The sequence below is a fragment of the Copadichromis virginalis genome, linkage group LG7 (assembly GCF_057382275.1).
Source record: "Copadichromis virginalis isolate Kocher_CV1m ecotype Utaka linkage group LG7, C_Virginalis_male_GT1.1, whole genome shotgun sequence".
NCBI classification, from domain to species: domain Eukaryota; kingdom Metazoa; phylum Chordata; class Actinopteri; order Cichliformes; family Cichlidae; genus Copadichromis; species Copadichromis virginalis.
Genome location: NC_140624.1, coordinates 30,734,488 through 30,754,360, shown reverse-complemented (window position 1 = coordinate 30,754,360; position 19,873 = coordinate 30,734,488). Strand labels below are relative to the sequence as shown.

At 40.4% G+C, this 19,873-nt stretch overlaps 1 protein-coding gene across 2 annotated transcripts; it reads left to right on the top strand.

Annotated features, from left to right (window-relative positions):
• Positions 1 to 2,083: 2,083 nt before the first annotated feature.
• On the top strand, positions 2,084 to 7,194 carry LOC146705335 (deoxyribonuclease-2-beta-like). Of its 2 annotated transcripts, none has more exons than XM_085462987.1 (7): positions 2,084 to 2,219; positions 3,129 to 3,259; positions 3,777 to 3,987; positions 4,364 to 4,445; positions 5,935 to 6,099; positions 6,195 to 6,380; positions 6,557 to 7,194. In XM_085462987.1, the coding sequence occupies exons 2-7, from the start codon at positions 3,168 to 3,170 to the stop codon at positions 6,988 to 6,990; spliced, it is 1,170 nt and encodes a 389-aa protein (XP_085319113.1). In that variant the 5' UTR covers positions 2,084 to 2,219; positions 3,129 to 3,167; the 3' UTR covers positions 6,991 to 7,194. The 2 variants fall into 2 exon arrangements, with proteins under 2 accessions (XP_085319113.1, XP_085319112.1); XM_085462986.1 differs by having other exon boundaries at positions 2,085 to 2,219; positions 3,107 to 3,259.
• Positions 7,195 to 19,873: the final 12,679 nt, after the last annotated feature.

Here is a 19,873-nt window from a genome sequence, read left to right as displayed (position 1 = left end):
GGCCTGCTTCAAATCCACCTCCATCGTCCCGATACCCAAAAACTCCAACCCATCTTGCCTCAATGATTACCGCCCAGTAGCACTCACCCCCATCATCACTAAGTGCTTAGAGCGACTGGTCCTAGCACACTTCAAATCCTGTCTCCCCCCCACCCTGGACCCCCACCAATTCGCATACCGCCGGAACAGGAGCACAGAGGATGCAGTCTCCATCGCACTGCACTCTGTCCTCTCACACCTGGACAACAACAACACCTACGCCAGAATGCTGTTTATAGACTTCAGTTCAGCGTTCAATACAATCCACCCCTCACAACTCATCAGGAAACTGACAGACCTGGGTATCAGTTCCCTCATCTGCAAATGGTTACTGGACTTCCTGACCAACCGCCCCCAACATGTCCGGCTGGATAACCGCTGCTCATCTACCATCACAATGAACACCGGTGTACCACAAGGCTGTGTGATGAGCCCTTTCCTCTACTCCCTCTTCACCCACGACTGCAGACCTGCTGATGGTTCCAACACCATCATTAAGTTTGCAGATGACACCACGGTGATTGGCCTCATCAGTGACAACGATGAGGCCGCCTACAGGGAGAAGGTGGATCGTCTGGCTGAGTGGTGCGACAGAAACAACCTGCTGCTTAACACCGAGAAGACCAAGGAGCTCATCATGGACTACAGGAGGAATGCTGAGCCACATCCACCCATCCACATTAAGGGGACGGCTGTGGAGCGTGTGAGCAGCTTCAAGTTCCTGGGAGTCCACATCTCCGAGGATCTCACCTGGACGACCAACTGCTCCAAGCTGGTCAAGAAGGCTCACCAGCGCCTCTTCTTCTTGAGGACTCTGAGGAAGAACCACCTGTCCTCAGACATCCTGGTGAACTTCTATCGCTGCACCATCGAGAGCATCCTGACCAACTGTATAACAGTCTGGTACGGGAACTGCTCTGCCTCGGACCGGAAGGCGTTGCAGAGGGTCGTGAAAACTGCCCAGCGCATCGCCGGAGCACCACTTCCTGCCATAAAAGACATCTACAGGAAGCGGTGTCTGAAAAGGGCTGGGAAAATCATCAAAGACCCCAGTCACCCATCACATGGACTCTTCACCCTCCTGCCCTCTGGGAGGCGCCAGAGGAGCCTCCGGACTAAGACCACCAGGTACCGGAACAGCTTCTTCCCCACAGCTGTCAGACTCCTGAACTCTGCCTCCTGACATCTGACCCACGTTAAACTCATGGACTGAACATACACACACCCACAATGGACAACTGTACCCTCAAACACAATAATAACATGGACTGAACCACCACTCACAACCACTAGCACTTTATATAGCCTCTGTAGAAACTATCTACACCCTCACTTATCTTAACTGCACTACTGTATAGCTCTGTGTAAATAATCATTCTGTACATTCGATAATTTTTAATCCTACAACTGTTTACAACTTGCATAGTTCCCATTTCTGTATAGCTGTATATCCCAGATTCTGTAAAGTTATTTATTTCATATTCTGTATAGTTTTTCATATTTATATCCTGTTCATATCCTGTACATAGCTTGTACTCACTACAGCCTGTACATACTTATAGTTATAGAATATTCACAACATACTTCATACCGTGTACATTATAACATACCATAATAGACCCATTTCTGTAATATACTCACATATCTATATTATTGCTAATATATATTGTAATAGATCTATATCACTAAAGCACTTCTGGATGGATGCAAACTGCATTTCGTTGCCCTGTACCTGTGCATGTGCAATGACAATAAAGTTGAATTCTATTCTATTCTATTCTATTCTATTCTAATTCTGCACTCCCTGTAGAGGTGGTGGGAGTGTGAGTTTAAATTGGGACCTCCTTTGGTCTGAGCTTTAATTCTCAAACAGTCTCTATGCCGTACATGTATAGAGATAAAAACAAGCTCCAAAGCAAATAAATACTGCACTTTAGTTCAGTTTATTCTATTTGTGAGGCACAAAGTACAGATTCATGCTGACTGCTGAAAATCAAACAGCATTTAGTTTCTTCACAAGGTTAAATGACCATAAATGGAGCCTCCGTCAAACCTCTGATCAGCAGCCTGCTGGAGAGGATTTAAGTGAGGGGGAACAGACAAATAAACAAAGAGGTGGATAGATCTGAGGTGAAGACCACGCTCTGTCAGAAATACTGAGACGACTGAAGTGGTGGAAGGTAAGAAGCTTCACTGCTCCTGATGTGCTGACAGGGAGGGAAAAGGCTGGGCTTTAGCCCAAAAGAAACACTGTGCATGTACCCCAGTATGTGCAGTCTGCACAGCAAAGCTTATTAAAATATGGGGTGGCTGTGTCTCAGGTGGTAGAGCAGATCAGCTACTGCTTGGAAGGTTGATGGTTTGATTCCTGGCTCCCCCAGTCTGCATGCCAAATATCCTTGGGCAAGATGTTAACCCCAACATTTATGTTTATGTTTATTAGTTGCACTTGAGTTTAGAAGTGCTTGTATGAGTGGGTGTGAATGGGTGAATGAGGCATGTTGTATACAGTGCTTTGAGTACTCGGGGAGAGTAGAAAAGCGCTATATAAGAATCAGTCCATTTACCAAATATGACACAGGGCTTAGGAGGAGTGGGCTCTGGTCTGCATGCCTAAATAGCCTCGTGCAAGATACAAAACACCACCATTGCACCATTGATACATCCAGAGTATGTGTGTGTGTGAGAATAGGCCAACAAGGTTTGCAGGATATACCAGTATACCAGTGCCCATTTTTCATTCAGAATGAAAGTGCTGCTAATTGAAATTAAATCCACACCTTTAAATGTGAAATACTGAATCATTCAGTGCCAGATTAGCTGAATATTTAACCTTTTGACTTCTTTGTACTTGCTGGACATTTAGATTAGAGGACATGATTCCCTCACAAACTCACAAATTTTTTTTGTGAGTTTGTGTGTGTGTGTATATATATATATATATATATATATATATATATATATGTGTGTGTATGTATATGAGTCCTGAATTAATCCATATTCATAAAAAGGATGTCAGCAATACTATAAAATATCTTTTTTAACCTCCTGAAATTTAATAATTTAGGCAAATAAACTGTTCCTGGAAGGTGCCAACATAAACCAGGTTGTGCTGTGGCTGTTTTACGATGTGGAGGCTCGTGCTGACTCTCACTCTGTTCTTCTTGGGATCTGAGGCCATAGTGACCTGCAGGGATAACAATGATCATGAGGTAGACTGGTGAGGAAACACTTTTATTAAAATCCTTTCTAAGACAGCAATGAACTAATCTTGTCTCACTCTTAACTTGTCACATACTGAGTCTCAGTAAAGCCTGTTTTTATTAACACTGTACAACAGCAGGCATTCTTTCATCCTCATTTTTAATGTGTAGAACAGTACACTAGAGAGCAATAGGAGGACTGAAACAGACACGAGTGCTTAATGTGAGTGGGTTTTTTAACATTTTAAAACTAAACACTAACAGCAGAGGTAGAGTTGAAAATTTAAAATCAAAATGCAAACAAGTGCAAAAAAAACAACAAAGAACCAACTCTTTTACTCTGGTTAAAGGTTATATGACTGTGCCGTCTGTCACTTTACCTGCCTCTCAGTGACAACTCTGTTGGAAAATTATGCTAAGGGTGTCCCCTGGGCATCAAAGAAAGGGTTTTAACCAAATGTTTTTAGTGGGAGTCAGTCAGGCTAACATTTATCCTTTTGTCTCTTTTTACATTTTATTTCTCTTTGTGATCAGGTACATCTTATATAAGGCACCAGGAGAGAAGATCCCAGATCCTCAAAATCCTCAAACTAAAATATATAAAAGGGAGATAAAATACATTTACATCGATTCAACACAAAGAGTGGATATGGTACCCGGTACAACTAACTATAAGAACCTCATCGATTCTTCTGCTGCCTTGGGCAACACGCTGAGGCCAATCTTGAAGTCAGTTAAAGACATGGTGAGAGTCTTTGGTTGGTTAAACACATAAAAGACAAAAACCAAGTTACCAGTGAACACTAATCTGTTTCAAAAATAAGTATAATTTTGTCTCTGCAACATGTGTTGCTAAGACTTTTCATAGAGGATGTGTCACAATGCAACCAAGAAAATGCAACTGTTGCATTTTAACCCAAACCTAAAACTACCAAACAGCCTTGTTGCTAAAACCTAACCAGGCAGATTACCTGAAAATCAGACAAAATCTCTGTCTAGAAGCTGGAATTAAAAGGTTGAATGTCATGAGTGTTTCTGCTGTGAGACTGTGTTGTCATGTAGGCCTGCTCTGTATGTTTACTTACAAAGTGTTAATGTAGCTTTTTTTGCATCATTTGCAGCCACGAAACTTTGGATTCCTCAGTTACAGCGATCAGCCTCCAGGATGTAGTGCCAACACTGACATTTTTGGCCACAGTAAAGGTAAGTAAAGCTAGAGATTGTATCTTTTCACTAAGAACACACTGTCGCGAGTCCATCATATAAGGGAAATACTTGCTATGGTTCTGGGTCTGTTGAGCATTTTTAGTTTATCCTGTTATTGTGATTCTTTTGGTGATATTGCGAAGATATTGAAGTTTTACAGTTTAGTCTTGAGTTCAGTTCTTTCTGTGTTTCTGAGTTTATTTATATTTCAGGTTACTGGTTGCTTGTCTGTGAGGTTCCTCTTGTGTCATGTTTTTCTGTGTTTAGCTCCTTCACCCTCTCTGTGTGTATTTCTCACTCTCCCTGTCTTAGGTTGTGTCTCTGTGTTTCTTACCTTTACCTGTTCCTCTCTTTGTGTTTCATCTTTTGTATCTGTTGGTTTACACACGTTTCTGTGTCAAGCCCATGTTTCTTAGTCTATGCCTCAGTGTGTTTCATGTTTTATTTTGACAGTTTTGCATCCTATATTCAGTGTGTTTAGTTTTGCTTCCCCTGTCTCTTTATGTCTAATTTATTCCTGCTGTGTTCTCATGTGCTTCCACTTCCCTTGTCACCCCTCAGTGTTTATATTGTCCCCGTATTCCTCAGCCCTTTATCAGTTTGTGTGTTCATCTTGCTACTCCTGTTAGTTTTCTCTGTTGTCAGGGTTCTGGGTCTTGAACTTAACTTTTGAGTTTATATATTTTTGTGTTACTATGGTTCAAGTCAATCCTGTTCTCATGTGCGCTCCTTCCTCCTGGCTATGTGTCTTGTTGTGTGTTATAGTTTGCGTCTTAGTGTTTCCTGTTTTATTTTGACAGTCTCTCATTTCGTGTTTCGTATTGCTTCCCCTGTGTCATTATGTCTATTCATCCCAATTGCATTCCCATGTGTTTAAACTTCCCTCATCACCCTCATGTGTATGTATTGTGTGAGCTTCCCTGTGTTCGTTGTCGAGTTGTCTGTTAACCTCCCCTGCGTCTTCATGTCCCAGATTTCTCCTCCTGTAGTTTTTCCCAGTTCAGGCTTTTGCTAGTTCTTGTCCAGTTTTTGTTATTGTTTGATTTATGTGTTATCAGACACAATAAAGGCTCGCTTTCTGTTCATTTCGATCCTGCCTCTTATTCACTTGCTTTTGGGTTCACACTACAACACACTGGCCACCTAGCCATGACATCCATGTTCCAGGTTTTTTGGGGTTTTATTTTCCCCATTGTTTGGTTTTTACTCAGTTTATTTATCGTTATCTTCATTTTCACTTTCCTTGTTTGTGCTCTGCTAATAAACAGCTTGCCTTTTGTTAAGACTACATTTTGGGCCCTGCATTTGGGTCCTCATCACACTCCACTCCATGCCATCTGCGCATGCATTTAGGGACAATACTAGAAACAAAGTCTGTTGACTGGTTGAGTCATCCATGAGTGGGCTAGCAAGGAGTAAAGTATTTGATGAATGGGTATCCATTCTACTGTTTAATGACCAGCTGTGTAACTGTTCCGGTTCACAGGGGTTCTGATGGTTGAAAAAAACAATTATGGGGTCTGGCTCTTACACAGCATGCCTCAATTCCCCTTCAGAAGAGACCAAAACAAGTTCTGGCCTGAAAGCGGATTTAAAAATGCTCAGACGTTCATCTGTGTAACTTTCCCCTACGACCAGTTCAAAAACATCGGTAATAAGCACAATTTAAATTCTATACATTTCACAATTTAACCCCCAGAGGTTGATCTAAAGCTCACAGTAAAGATCTCCTTGATCTATTTCCAGGTAATCACCTGCAGTACATCGGAGCTTTTCCTTTTGACTATGATATTCCAAATGATTTCCATCAAGAGCTCATTAAAGCAACAAAATGGGTTCAAGTCAACCCACCAAGAACCTTACAAATGCTGACGTCAAAAGAACATCAGAACTTTTACAGCATTGCTAAACAACAGTCAGAACACTTAACAGGTGAGATGTCTGTATGTATATGAGTGCCAACTTAAAGGCTAACCTTTTAAATTAAACAAGTGTGGGGCTTGTGTGGGGTTTTTTCAATTTGCTTTTATTTATTTGTTCAATAGTACTAATCAGAATCAGTTTGTAAGAACTGGACAGGATTAAAGGATTCTTGTTGTTTCTTGTAGTTGGAGACCTCTACTTCACCATTGCCCAAGTAATTGACAGTGATGTTGCTGTGCAGACCTGGGGCTGCCAGGCTGGACGGGCCCCGTCCTATTGTTCAGACCCCAACCACAGAGTGTACAATATTCAAAATATCAATACAAATACAGGTGTGGGTAGTTGGACTCCTTCAAATGACCATTCAAAGTGGTGTGTGACCAAAAACCAAAACAAACACTGGACCTGTATTGCTGATGTAAACAGGGCTAAAACCCAGTATGAGAGGCGAGGTGGGGCGCTGTGCATTAACAATCAACGAATAAGAGACATGTTCCTGAATTTTGCTGGGCTCACTGAGGATTGTCCACCTACTATACGTCATGGATTCCACATCATGGACATCGACCCTGACTGTGGGCCAAGCCCTGATTTCAGCACTGATACTCGCATGGGCTGAATACAGCTTAACATCACTGTAGAGTTTCCTACTTTTTAATAAAATGCTAAAGAAAAAGAGTTAGAGACGTATTGGTTTAGTCATCACAGTTTGCCTGTTTCTGAAAAGATAAGTATTACAGCATGATTCACCGATTTTATTCTGTTTGATTATGAGAACAAGATTTTTTTGTGTTGGATAAAATAAATTAATCTGACACCATGATTTGGTTTCTCTTTATCTCTGTTATTAACCCTTTAAAACCGGTGGGAGCGGGCACGCTCTGTTTTGCGTAACTATTTTTAAATCCCGGTAGCTCTGCAACCACGTAAGCTAGCGCAATAATTTTTTTTGCATATGAAACCGGAGGAGTTGTACTTACATCTTACGCCATCAGCTTGTCCTCTGTCACAGTTTCCTTCCACATATAGCTTTGCAAAAACTGCATAAAAAGCGCTTGCACCAACAAAAACATAAAATTCCAGAAACACGCTTTGCCGATCCGATCAGCTGTTCGTAACACTTCCTACATTGGAATAGACGTCAGCGCGAACTTTTGCATGTCCGCCATTACCTGCCCAAAACCGGAAGTGACGTCATTTTGCGGAAATGTAGTTTTTTACCATCAGGGCCTCGTGAGCCTATACTGGTGTTTTTAAAAGTTATCTTTGACTTTATGACTTTCTGTGTCGTTTCTGGGATGCTTAGGACTCATATTGCACTGCTGGAAATAGTTTATTTTGATGCATATGCTGCTTTTTTGCAAATTTGCAGTATAATATTTATTTTTGTTTTTCCTGCAGTATATAAAAATGGGTGTATTTCAAAAATAAAACTATGAAGACACTCAAAATAAATTTCCTGTGGTAGGAAACTATTTTGTGCAACTTTTTTGTATTTACAGTTTTGAGGGATAAGCCTCTTAAATTTCTCTAACTAGAAATATATGTTAAAAAAGCAAAAACAATTTTCAATTTGTTTGTAGTTTATTGCACTTTTTTGCAAATTATGTAAGTACTATGCACTTAATGCATACATATTAGTAAAATCTGGGCTATATTGGTTGTATTGATGTATAGCAACTTGAAATGCTCCCAAAAATGGCTCCACAGCATGTAAAAATATAATATAAGCTCTGGCAGACTTGGTTCTATGGTAGGTCTTAAAGGGTTAATCTGTATTTATCACCCTATTCTCCAGCACCCCCTGGTGTACAAATAGCTGCATCTATCATTTTTTACACATACATGAGGAAGCAAATATGATCTCAGTGTGATTGGTTGTCTGTGTTAGCCCTACAACTGTCGAGGGTCCATGATGTACCGCCCCTCTTCCCCTATGACAGCATGGATAGGCTCCAGCCCAGATATGAGGAATGTGTTTTTCAAAAAAATAAATAAATCTAATTTTGTTCAGTGTTCAGTGTCAAAATAATTCTAAATATTTTAACATAGTAAAATTTCAAAGAGAAACTAATTTATACTTATCTTTTTTATGGCCAATTTGGTAAGCAGGTGAACACTTTGGAGAATCCAGGATTTATTTTTTATTTTTTATTTTTTATCTGTCCCGTTTGGCTCTTTTGCCATCAGAATTGTTGTCTAAAGGCGAAGAAAGATGCCCAACGGATTTACTTTACCAAATGGACCATCCCAGCCTTGCCGTAATGGTCAATTTGATTCACATTTTTTTGTTGTTTATTTTATTTCATTTTCACTCGCTAAATACGGGACAGACATGACTGGGGGGGGGGGGGGGGGGGGGGGGGGGGAGGAAGAAAGAAAGAGAGAGCAAGGGCGTAGATTTTGTTCTGGCATTGGTGGGGACGAATGATTCAGGGGTTTTTTCCTTTTTGTCTTTGCTTCTTGATAACAAAAGGATAAATGTACTTGCCTACATATGCTATTCTACATGCTTTTAACCCTTTAAGACCTACCATAGAACCAAGTCCGCCAGAGCTTATATTGTATTTTTACATGCTGTAGTGCCATTATTGGGAGCATTTCAAGTTGATATACATCAATACAACCATTATAGCCCAAATTTTAATAATATGTCTGCATTAAGTGCATAGTAATTACATACATTGCAAAAAAGTGCAATAAAGTACAAAAAAATTTAAAATCGTTTTTGTTTTTTTAACATATATTTCTAGTTAGAGAAATTTAAGAAGCTTATCCCTCAAAACTGCAAATACAAAAAAGTTGCACAAAATAGTTTCCCACCACAGGAAATTTATTTTAATTGTCTTCAAAGTTTTATTTTTGAAATACACCAATTTTTATATACTGCAGGAAAAACGAAAATAAATATTATAATGCAAATTTGCAAAAAAGCAGCATACAGTGGGGCAAAAAAGTATTTAGTCAGCCACCGAGTGTGCAAGTTCCCCCACTTAAAATGATGACAGAGGTCAGTAATTTGCACCAGAGGTACACTTCAACTGTGAGAGACAGAATGTGAAAAAAAAATCCATGAATCCACATGGTAGGATTTGTAAAGAATTTATCCGTAAATCAGGGTGGCAAATAAGTATTTGGTCACCTCAAACAAGGAAAATCTCTGGCTCTCACAGACCTGTAACGTCTTCTGTAACACGCTTTTCTGTCCCCCACTCGTTACCTGTATGAATGGCACCTGTTTGAACTCATCATCTGTATAAAAGACACCTGTCCACAGCCTCAAACAGTCAGACTCCAAACTCCGCCATGGCCAAGACCAAAGAGCTCTCGAAGGACACCAGGAAAAGTATTGTAGACCTGCACCAGACTGGGAAGAGTGAATCTACAATAGGCAAGCAGCTTGGTGTGAAGAAATCAACTGTGGGAGCAATCATCAGAAAATGGAAGACATACAAGACCACTGATAATCTCCCACGATCTGGGGCTCCACGCAAGATCTCATCCCGTGGGGTCAAAATGATCATGAGAACGGTGAGCAAAGATCCCAGAACCACACGGGGGGACCTGGTGAATGACCTGCTGAGAGCTGGGACCAAAGTAACAAAGGTCACCATCAGTAACACACTACAACGGCAGGGAATCAAATCCCGCAGTGCCAGACGTGTTCCGCTGCTGAAGCCAGTGCATGTCCAGGCCCGTCTGAAGTTTGCCAGAGAGCACATGGATGATACAGCAGAGGATTGGGAGAATGTCATGTGGTCAGATGAAACCAAAGTAGAATTTTTTGGTATAAACTCAACTCGTCGTGTTTGGAGGAAGAAGAATACTGAGTTGCATCCCAAGAACACCATACCTACTGTGAAGCATGGGGGTGGAAACATCATGCTATGGGGCTGTTTTTCTGCCAAGGGGACAGGACGACTGATCCGTGTTAAGGACAGAATGAATGGGGCCATGTATCGTGAGATTTTGAGCCAAAACCTCCTTCCATCAGTGAGAACTTTGAAGATGAAACGAGGCTGGGTCTTCCAACATGACAATGATCCAAAACACACCGCCCGGGCAACAAAGGAGTGGCTCCGTAAGAAGCATTTGAAAGTCCTGGAGTGGCCTAGCCAGTCTCCAGACCTCAACCCCATAGAAAATCTGTGGCGGGAGTTGAAAGTCCGTGTTGCTCGGCGACAGCCCCAAAACATCACTGCTCTCGAGAAGATTGATAAGGAGAGTCCTCAGAATTCAGCGTATATTGCGGGACAGACAGGATCCTTTAGCTCAGCGCGACAGTGTGCTCATAGAGAGATATCGATATTCCCGTGAGGGTATCATTTACTTAACCAACTTGTTGACGAGGGGGTGCAGGACCACCACCTGTCTTTTTGTGCTCTGCCCTTTTCTTGGTTGCTGTTATAAACAAACAAACAGATTATTTCAGGGTCTCTTTGCAAGAGACTAAAAGCAATATAAGTGATAAATATTACCATTCTGTAGAATATTCTTATATTTCACTTTTACTTGTTCCCATGTTCTAGTGGGTCCTGTCGTGGCTCTAATGTGAAAGAGGATATGATATAACATATTATAATATAGTATAATGTAATATAATATTGGATAATATAGTGTGATATGATAAATCTACCCTACCGCCTACTGGTGTTGGCCAGAGGGGCCGATGGCGCAATATGGCAGCCTGGCTTCTGTCAGTCTGCCCCAGGGCAGCTGTGGCTACAACCGTAGCTGCCTCCACCAGTGTGTGAATGTGAGAGTGACTGAATAGTGGCATTGTCATGCGCTTTGGGTGCCTTGAAAAGCGCTATATAAATCCACTCCATTATTATTGTTATTATTAAATTACTTACGAGTTTAATTTGTCAGCAACTTTCTGCCAGCCCTCTCTCCTTGCTTTTGCAGCCTTTGCAGTGTTCCCTTGCGTTCTGATTGAACTCTGAAACTCCTGAAATCCCTCACTCAAGAGTTCTTGCTCTGCTGCCGGAAAATACCGAGCGCGCTCCTTCGACATTTTCGTCGACCAATCAGCGGGTTGCCGATCAATGTTTCTACTATCGATGCGTAGCCCCTGTTGGGCCACCCAGTGATCTCACATTACTTCATCCAGCTGTACTAATCGTCAACAACAGGTGTGTTCGTGGAACCGGAATAGCGAGCTCAGAGTTAGCGCGATGATTTGATCTTGGATGTGTCATTTGATCTTGGATGTAGTAAGCGACGTACGAAGAACGGACCCCTGGTAAAGACCTATAGTAAACGTTTGACCTCTGTTATTGCCAACAAAGGTTATGTTACAAAGTATTGAGTTGTATTTTTGTTATTGACCAAATACTTATTTGCCACCCTGATTTACGAATAAATTCTTTACAAATCCTTTACAAATCCTATTCATGGATTTTTTTTCACATTCTGTCTCTCACAGTTGAAGTGTACCTCTGGTGCAAATTACTGACCTCTGTCATCATTTTAGGTGGGGGAACTTGCACAATCGGTGGCTGACTAAATACTTTTTTGCCCCACTGTATGCATCAAAATAAACTATTTCCAGCAGTGCAATATGAGTCCTAAGCATCCCAGAAACGACACAGAAAGTCATAAAGTCAAAGATAACTTTTAAAAACACCAGTATAGGCTCATGAGGCCCTGATGGTAAAAAACTTCATTTCCACAAAATGACGTCACTTCCGGTTTTGGGCAGGACATGGAGGACATGCGATAGTTCGAGCTGATGGACGTAGGAAGTGTTATGAACAGCTGATCGGATCGGCAAAGCGTGTTTCTGGAATATTATGTTTTTGTTGCTGCAAGTGCTTTTTATACAGTTTTTGCAAAGCTATATGTGGAAGGAAACTGTGACCTAGGACAAGCTGATGGCGTAAGATGTAAGTACAACTCCTCCAGTTTCATATGCAAAAAAAATTATTGCGCTAGCTTACGTGGTTGCAGAGCTACCGGGATTTAAAAATAGTTACGCAAAACAGAGCGTACCCGCTCTGACCGGCTTTAAAGGGTTAAACCATTTAAAATTACAATTGATAGTTTTATATGTGAGTTATATAATGCTAAATTACAATTAAACAAATGACTAAGTATTTTAGACTTTAGTTTACTTCAGCCATATTCAATATAAATCAGGTATCATACAAAAATAAAAATAACTTCAAATTCAGCAGGGCTGGACTGAGACAAAATATTGGCATTTTGACTAGTGACCGGCCCACCATGGTATTATAGGAAAAGTCATAAATCCTTTAAAGCCTTTATAATAAGCTTAAACCTACACCACCTTCCCTATTCTGGTATTCTAAACAGTAACACCTAATTTATAATTACATATACCTATAACTAATAGAGCTGCCAACTCCCAGCAAAAAAAGAAAAGAAAAAATAGGGAACCACTCCCCCACCCTCTGCCTCAAGATGCTTAACTAACAAAACTGATTTAAATTTAATGCACGTATCAAACAAATGCACATAAATCTATTATTTTTCTCCACTAATTAAATAGATTCAACATCTTTCTTCAACAGAATTGCAGACTGCACAGATGGTACTGTTAGGTTTTGTATTGTTGATTGTCATTTATGCTTAGAAATATTTAACCATATATGCTTAGAGGTGTATAATCAATTGTGTAGTGATAGGTTGTGTGATCTTTAACAGGCTGCAAAGGCTTGGTGTGTATTCCACACTGGAATGCACACCTACATCCTGGGAGCATGGGAAGAGGTCGTACCTTCTCTTATTGTTTTATGGTAGGATAAACGTGGCTACGTTTGTTTTAGTCTAAGTGCTTTTTTGTTTAGATGAACTGTTGGATTTTCCAGACCAGCAGGTTAAGGGAAGTTGTTTATGGGGTCACACTCTGACCCCACACACGCACACACACACACACACACACACACACACAGGCAAGGTACTCTTTGTGTGTATGTAGACGTCGTATGTTAATGAACCTATGCATATTCATGTAACCACAATAAAAGGAGTGCTATGGGGAACCTGGCTGAGAGTCTGACGGAGGTCAAGTGGTGGAACGACACTTGGCTCCAGGCAGGTCTCCCTCATGCATGAGTAACAAGAAGAACTTTGCCTACTTCGTGTCTTGCAATTATTATTATTGTAATTATATTGCCTTCAACGTTCCAGCGAATAGGTTCAAGCTACAAACCTATCAGGTACCTTCCCAAAGTAAAGAATACTATAACTTACTAGGGTGTATACTAACTAGACTTAATATTTACTGAATACAATAATGGATTTCTATACATTTTACATCAGATGAAAACGTTAGTTGAAAGATTCAGATAATTATTTGTTAAAAGCGAGACATTTTAAATGAGAATAAGAAAGAAAAGTATTTCTTTGTGCCCCCCTTTCCCTGTTAATGGCCTAACTGGCCCCCTGGCAAAACTTTGCTAGATCCGCCCCTGCACAGTTACCAGCTGTCAGCTACATAGAAAAGAATCCTGATGTTATTTGTCTCTCAGAAACAGTTCATAACTTCCCTTGAACTCATTCATGTCACCTAAAAGGTAAACCTGTTTCTCCATCACCTGCTCAGCTCTGATGATTCAGTAAGGACATCTCCTGGTTTCATCTTCATGTTTCCCTCTCACCACATATCCAAATCGACATCTTGACCAGCAGCTTTTACAGCTGTGGCTCCAGCAAACATCAGCTGATACGAGAAATTAATATTAAATAAATGCTAACAACAGCTGATCAAGCTTAAACGTGCTGCTGTTGTTTAATGCGACCTCCGCTGGTTTCCTCTTTCTGGCGCAGAGAGAAAAGCTGATCATTGATCAGTTTTAATGATTGAATTAGCAACTTTCTAGCTGAAGTGGTACGGGACAAATCGCGTTCCTTTTCACCTTAACTTTAAAGTTTAACCTCCTCGGCTGTAATCGGTCCAGCCCAGAGTCGATCATGACCAACTGGCCAATCCACCACCATTCATTTATACCGTTAAAAAAAGAAAAGGAAGAAATCCCCATTGGCCTGATACAGTCATGACAATAAACGAATATGAGTTCAAGGACTTAACAACATTACTTCAGTTACATTACACCAACATCTCTGATACATTAGCACTAAGGGAACACTGAATGACCTGGTGGTTTATGTCCATCTAAGATTACCACAAAGTAAAAGATCTCTCAGCAAAATTATGCAACATTTTAGCCACACTATTGCCCCGATCAAATCAATGAGTTGGGATTTTTTATTCTAAGCATGAGCTACTGTTACAGCAACAGACATTTATACTACTGGTGTCTCACACAACAACTCAATGTCCACTATGTGAAGGAGCCAAACACATGCCTTCTCCTCTCGTTAACAGAGATAAACTGCTGGCATATTGGTTTTACATCTATACTGTCCAGTTTCTCCTGGTGGACATGGCATACAGCAGCATTGTTTAATCTCATTTGAGTCATTGTTGACTTTAGCCATGTTTTTAATCTTCTGAGAGCACTGAAGCTTCTTTCAGCCTCAACTGAGGATACTGGGATGACTAAAATCAGCCTGACAATTGTCATGATAATAATACTAGTTAATCTATAGCACCAAATCATCAGTCAGTGACCCGTGACCTCGCCTCTTCACCTCTGTCTGAGCTACAACATGGCAGAGCTGCCTCTGTCACCTGATAAATAACAATGAGACATTCCAAATACATGCAGTCACACATGTGCTTCAAATACAGTAATGAACCACCAAATCATCATCCAATTTCACCTGTGATCTTGCATCACCATTGCTCTCTGAGCTTTGTGTTGGTTCTTTTGTCACCTGACAAATGGGACATACATGACAATAAGAATAAAATGTGGAGCTGCTTCAGTGTTTCTGTCAAATTGTGCAGATCTTGACTCATCAGTAATGTTTGTAGGGTGAGTGCATTTTTACAACAATTTGTGTAAACTGCACTACAAGGTGGAATATTTGCAAAATCGTGACTACATGATATTTTGTCTCAAAAATTAACACTATGAATATGTCAGTACCATTAGGATGAAATTATTGTGTCACTGACATTTTGACGTTAGACCTATAATTTTAACAGCCTCTGTAAACTAATATCCTGGCTCGCTAGAGGCTGCCGTTTTCTCCGACAGCTTCAATCAATATTAGAAATGCTACTCTGGGAGTGCTGCCTGTTGTGCAGTTAGTTTCCAAAACACGTTATTAATGGTTACATACAATTTTAGACTGATGTGGGCCAAAGCCTAGCACAGCCTGTAACGTTATTATGACGGACACATTTTATGAGTGAACTTGACTTTAAGTCACTTACAGGTTTCTTTGAAAAATACTTTCTTATATCCAGGTTCTTCCTTTTGGCTGTCATCCTCCTCTCCTCCTGGCAGCGCAGGATTTCCGCTGCTAAAACTAAACAGAGCTCACTGAAAGGCACAGCCAATCACATTGGCCATATTTGTCACATGACGTACACTGTAAAATGTAATATTGTGTTTAATTAAAAATATTAAATAGGGTGAACTCAATTTTTAACAATTTTTTATTAGAACTCGATTTAAATAAGTTACCAGTACTTTTTATGCGAAAATGCTGATAAACTCAATTTATTTGAGTTGTCTTAACTTAGAAAAACTAAGTAAGCTGGAAGTTTTGCTTCTCAGTGCGGAAGGATGAAAGATGTGTTTTGAAAATGCCACGTGACTACCGTCCTCCTACCTCTCGGATCAGTCCGCATGTTCATGGTGCCAGCATTTGTTATGGAATATGTTGAGCAAACCTGGAGAAGCGTCAGTTCAAGAGATTATTGTCATTGCTGTGGATCTTTACCTGATACACTGACTTGGTGAGTAAATGTTTACTCTTATTCAAACTGATTTTGTGGCTTCTCTTAGTTTTGCACCAGGTTTATAATCTTGCTAGCTAGTTAGTGTTAGCCTAGCGTTGCTGCTGCTGCTGGGCTCATGTTATTTAAAAATTAACACCACAGCCTTAAAAACCTTACATAAAACTATGTCTGTGAAATTTTCTGTTGATTGTTTGAAATAAAAAAAGTGAGATAAGAGCTCAGACAAAATTCTTCGGGAGGTGCAGCCGTTAGGGGTGGGGTGTGGTGTGGGGGGTATTTTCAATCCATAGCCATAACTAACTAACTAACTAAATAACTAATTATATATATCGTGTTTAACCTGAGTAGCAAAAGAGTGCAGGGGGCGTTGAAAAGAATAAGACAGGAGTTAGCTGTGCTCCCGGACTCTATCCGGTTGTTCAGTCTGACGTCACTAGCAGTGTCTGGGTCTAAACTCCGCTGCAGGTCCATATATCAAACGATCACTATGGCATTACTGAGAGTTGAAAAACTGTCTAAAGTCTTTCATCTTTAATAAAATGATCAGCGTTCTGCTCTACCAGGTGTAACAATTGAGTTTAACATCCAGGCATCCATGAAAACGGAATTTATGACATTTAACGGAGTTAGAAGTTAGCAGGGAGTTAGCTCGCTAGCTTCTATCTAAATACAATATAGCATGTCCTGACTGCAGGGTTTTGGAAACAAATTCAAACGTACAGCTCTGTTATCACTTCCAGCATAAATGAAGACAGAAAACTAAACAGCAGTGACGTTTGTAGGGTTACTGAAGTTGGGCTAGCTGGTATATAATGATGTGCTACGAGACTGCTAGCGACACAGCTATGTTAGCATAATATAAACAAGCTAACTTTTTTTTCCACTCGATAAAAGTTAACGTGAGTGTTCTCGGTGGTCAGAAACAAATGTAATCGCATGGCAGGATGCTGTAAAAGGACCAAACTTCAGCCAGGAGAACAACTGAGATAATCCATCCACAATACGAGGTTAGTCATTCATATACTGCTGCATGGGCTGGGCTGTAGTTACATCCTAAGGTTTTAAAAACTGAGCTTAAATAAATGATTAGTGGTAATAAAAGCCGAGGGAGGTCAACAGTGATCACTGACTGTTTTAGGAGCTTTTTGAGATCAAATAGAAGAAAATACATAACATTAAACATGTTAACAACACAAAAGCCATATTAAACGCAGACTACTTTAGACCCGGAAGTAGGATTCGTCGCGTCATCACTGAACAACCGGATTGAGCCTTGACCTCCCGGCCAGCTATCGCGCTGGTGGATAACAGAGCTCTCCGAAAACGTGGAAGCACTTTTGCAAATATGTGATATTTTGATAAATTAAGTAGATATTTGAGCATTACACAGCTACATTCTCGCCTGAAAATATCTTAAAAGGTTATTTTGTGACCCAGAAAGGGTAGTCTGGGGAAAAGGAGGATCGCATTTGTCGCAGGTTGTCGGAGCCTGTGCGTACGGTGGCCCCTAGAGACAAAGCACTTGCAAACTCCAAAACACTTGCAAACTCCAAAACACATGCAAACTCCAAAACACTTGCAAACTCCAAAACGCTTGCAAAATCCAAAATACTTGCAAACTCCAAAACACTTGCAAAATCCAAAACACAACGGAAGTGCTCCAGGACGCTAGGGGCAGTGTTGAGCTTGATTTGCAAAATAAACGGCAAGTTTTTCCAAGAGCACCTGGCTGCAGCCACTGTGGAGCTCCACAGTAACCGGAAACACGTGACCTCCACAGTAACCGGAAACACGTGACCTCCACACTAACCGGAAACACGTGACCTCCACATTAACCGGAAACACGTGACCTCCACACTAGCCGTAAACACGTAACTTCGGTTAAATCTACTTTGACAGCGAAAACTAAATTGCGTTTTTGTCACTATTGATGCTGCTGAGAAATAAAAATGGTTTTAAGTGGGGGGTTTTAACACTCTGGGTTTGTTCAAAAAAATTCACCATCCCCTAAATTGTTTGTGGCCAAAAGTGACACTTGCTGTTTCGCTGATTTATTTATTTTTTTTACAGTACATCGCGTTGTGCGTTCTGATTGCTGTAGACCATTGTCAATCAATCTAGTCCAGTGTCTCCTGTACAGGAGCGGTCCCTAATAGGCCCACGGACCGGTCCAGGTCCGTGAGTCTTTTGGTACCGTTCCGCGAGAGTTGATCCTCCGGTGTGAAATGTATGGTTGTAGTTGTGTGTCTTATTTTGAAAGAACTATTTACGCGTTACCATAGCGACCAGAGAGCGCTAAGAAGCAGAGAGGAGGATGTCTCTGTCATTGTTGTTGGCGCACAGCTCAAGTCACGTTTATCATTATATTTACAAAATACCACAGTTTCTTTTTTTAATTCTTTTGTTGTATTTCTCCGCGACACCTTAAAGGTCGTTCCCTGAAAATATTGTCTGACATTAAAGTGGTCTGTGGTGCAAAAAGGTTGGGGACTCCTGCTGTACAGTACAGAATGCGTTTAGCTTGTCGAATTTACATAAATCTTCGATCGCTAGCAGTGTAACTCTGAAGTGCTGTACTGTATGTTTGGAAGTTTTCTCCCAAACAAACACAACAATGCCGACGAAACGTTTTGCACCCTCAAATGCACCTTTTGTTTTCATTCCATAATACTGGACTTGTGTTTCTACGAAGGTTTGAACTCTAACAGTGTTTAAACAAAAGAGAAAAGTGTGAAAATGTTCATGCCTGTCTGAGAAAAGTGTATAAAGCATGTAGTGAGTGGTTTTACAGTCTTAACATCTGTAATAATTGTAAAAAATAAATTTGGCTATGGATTTCACCTACCGCGGGTTATTTTTAGAACGTAACACCAGCGATAAACGAGGGGCTGCTGTATTATTAATAGTAGAGTCTGGGACATCTAATTGATTAATATCAACATTGATTATTATTCACTATTATTTTTGTTCAAGGAGAACCAAAAATATAAAACTCTTTCAGCTTGTTTGTTGCCAAAAATGGCCACTTTTTGTGTATGTTCACAAAATGCTATAAAATGTAGATTTCTTAAAACATTTATCTACTTTTACCGACGTGACTCTTTAAAATAGCACCAGTCCTTTTCATCAAAATCAAAATTGTATCTAAATTTTTTACTCTTTATAGCCAGTTAGGTTATATATTACCATTAACTTTTCAGATAAAACGGTGATAAAGTCCTAATGTTTTCATGAAACTTCCTTTTTTTCCCCATCTGAGCATCGGGGAAAAGGCTGTCTTGCAATTGTTGAGGTCACTAGTGTGTGCCCCATTTCTTCCAGGATCACTCTCGTTATAGGTTTTAGTGGACTCCTAGTACTGCGAAGTGGTTTCATGGTACAAAGGGATTGCATTCCAAGATCTGTGATTCTGTAGAAATGAGCAGTGATGCCCTTCCTACCATCTTTCCAGAAAAATAAGTGATCTGGAAGCTGTTAGGCTGACTTACAGCAGCAGCACTTTCTGCACCTGCATAAACTCCAGGACACATTTACTAACGATGTTTGTTGCTGTATGTGCTGCAGCTTTGAATTTTTTAATAATATATATTTTGTTAATATTTTGGCTATGGTGTCTTGTTATGAAATGTAAAAGAGTAAAAGTGTTGTTAGCAGGTGCTTC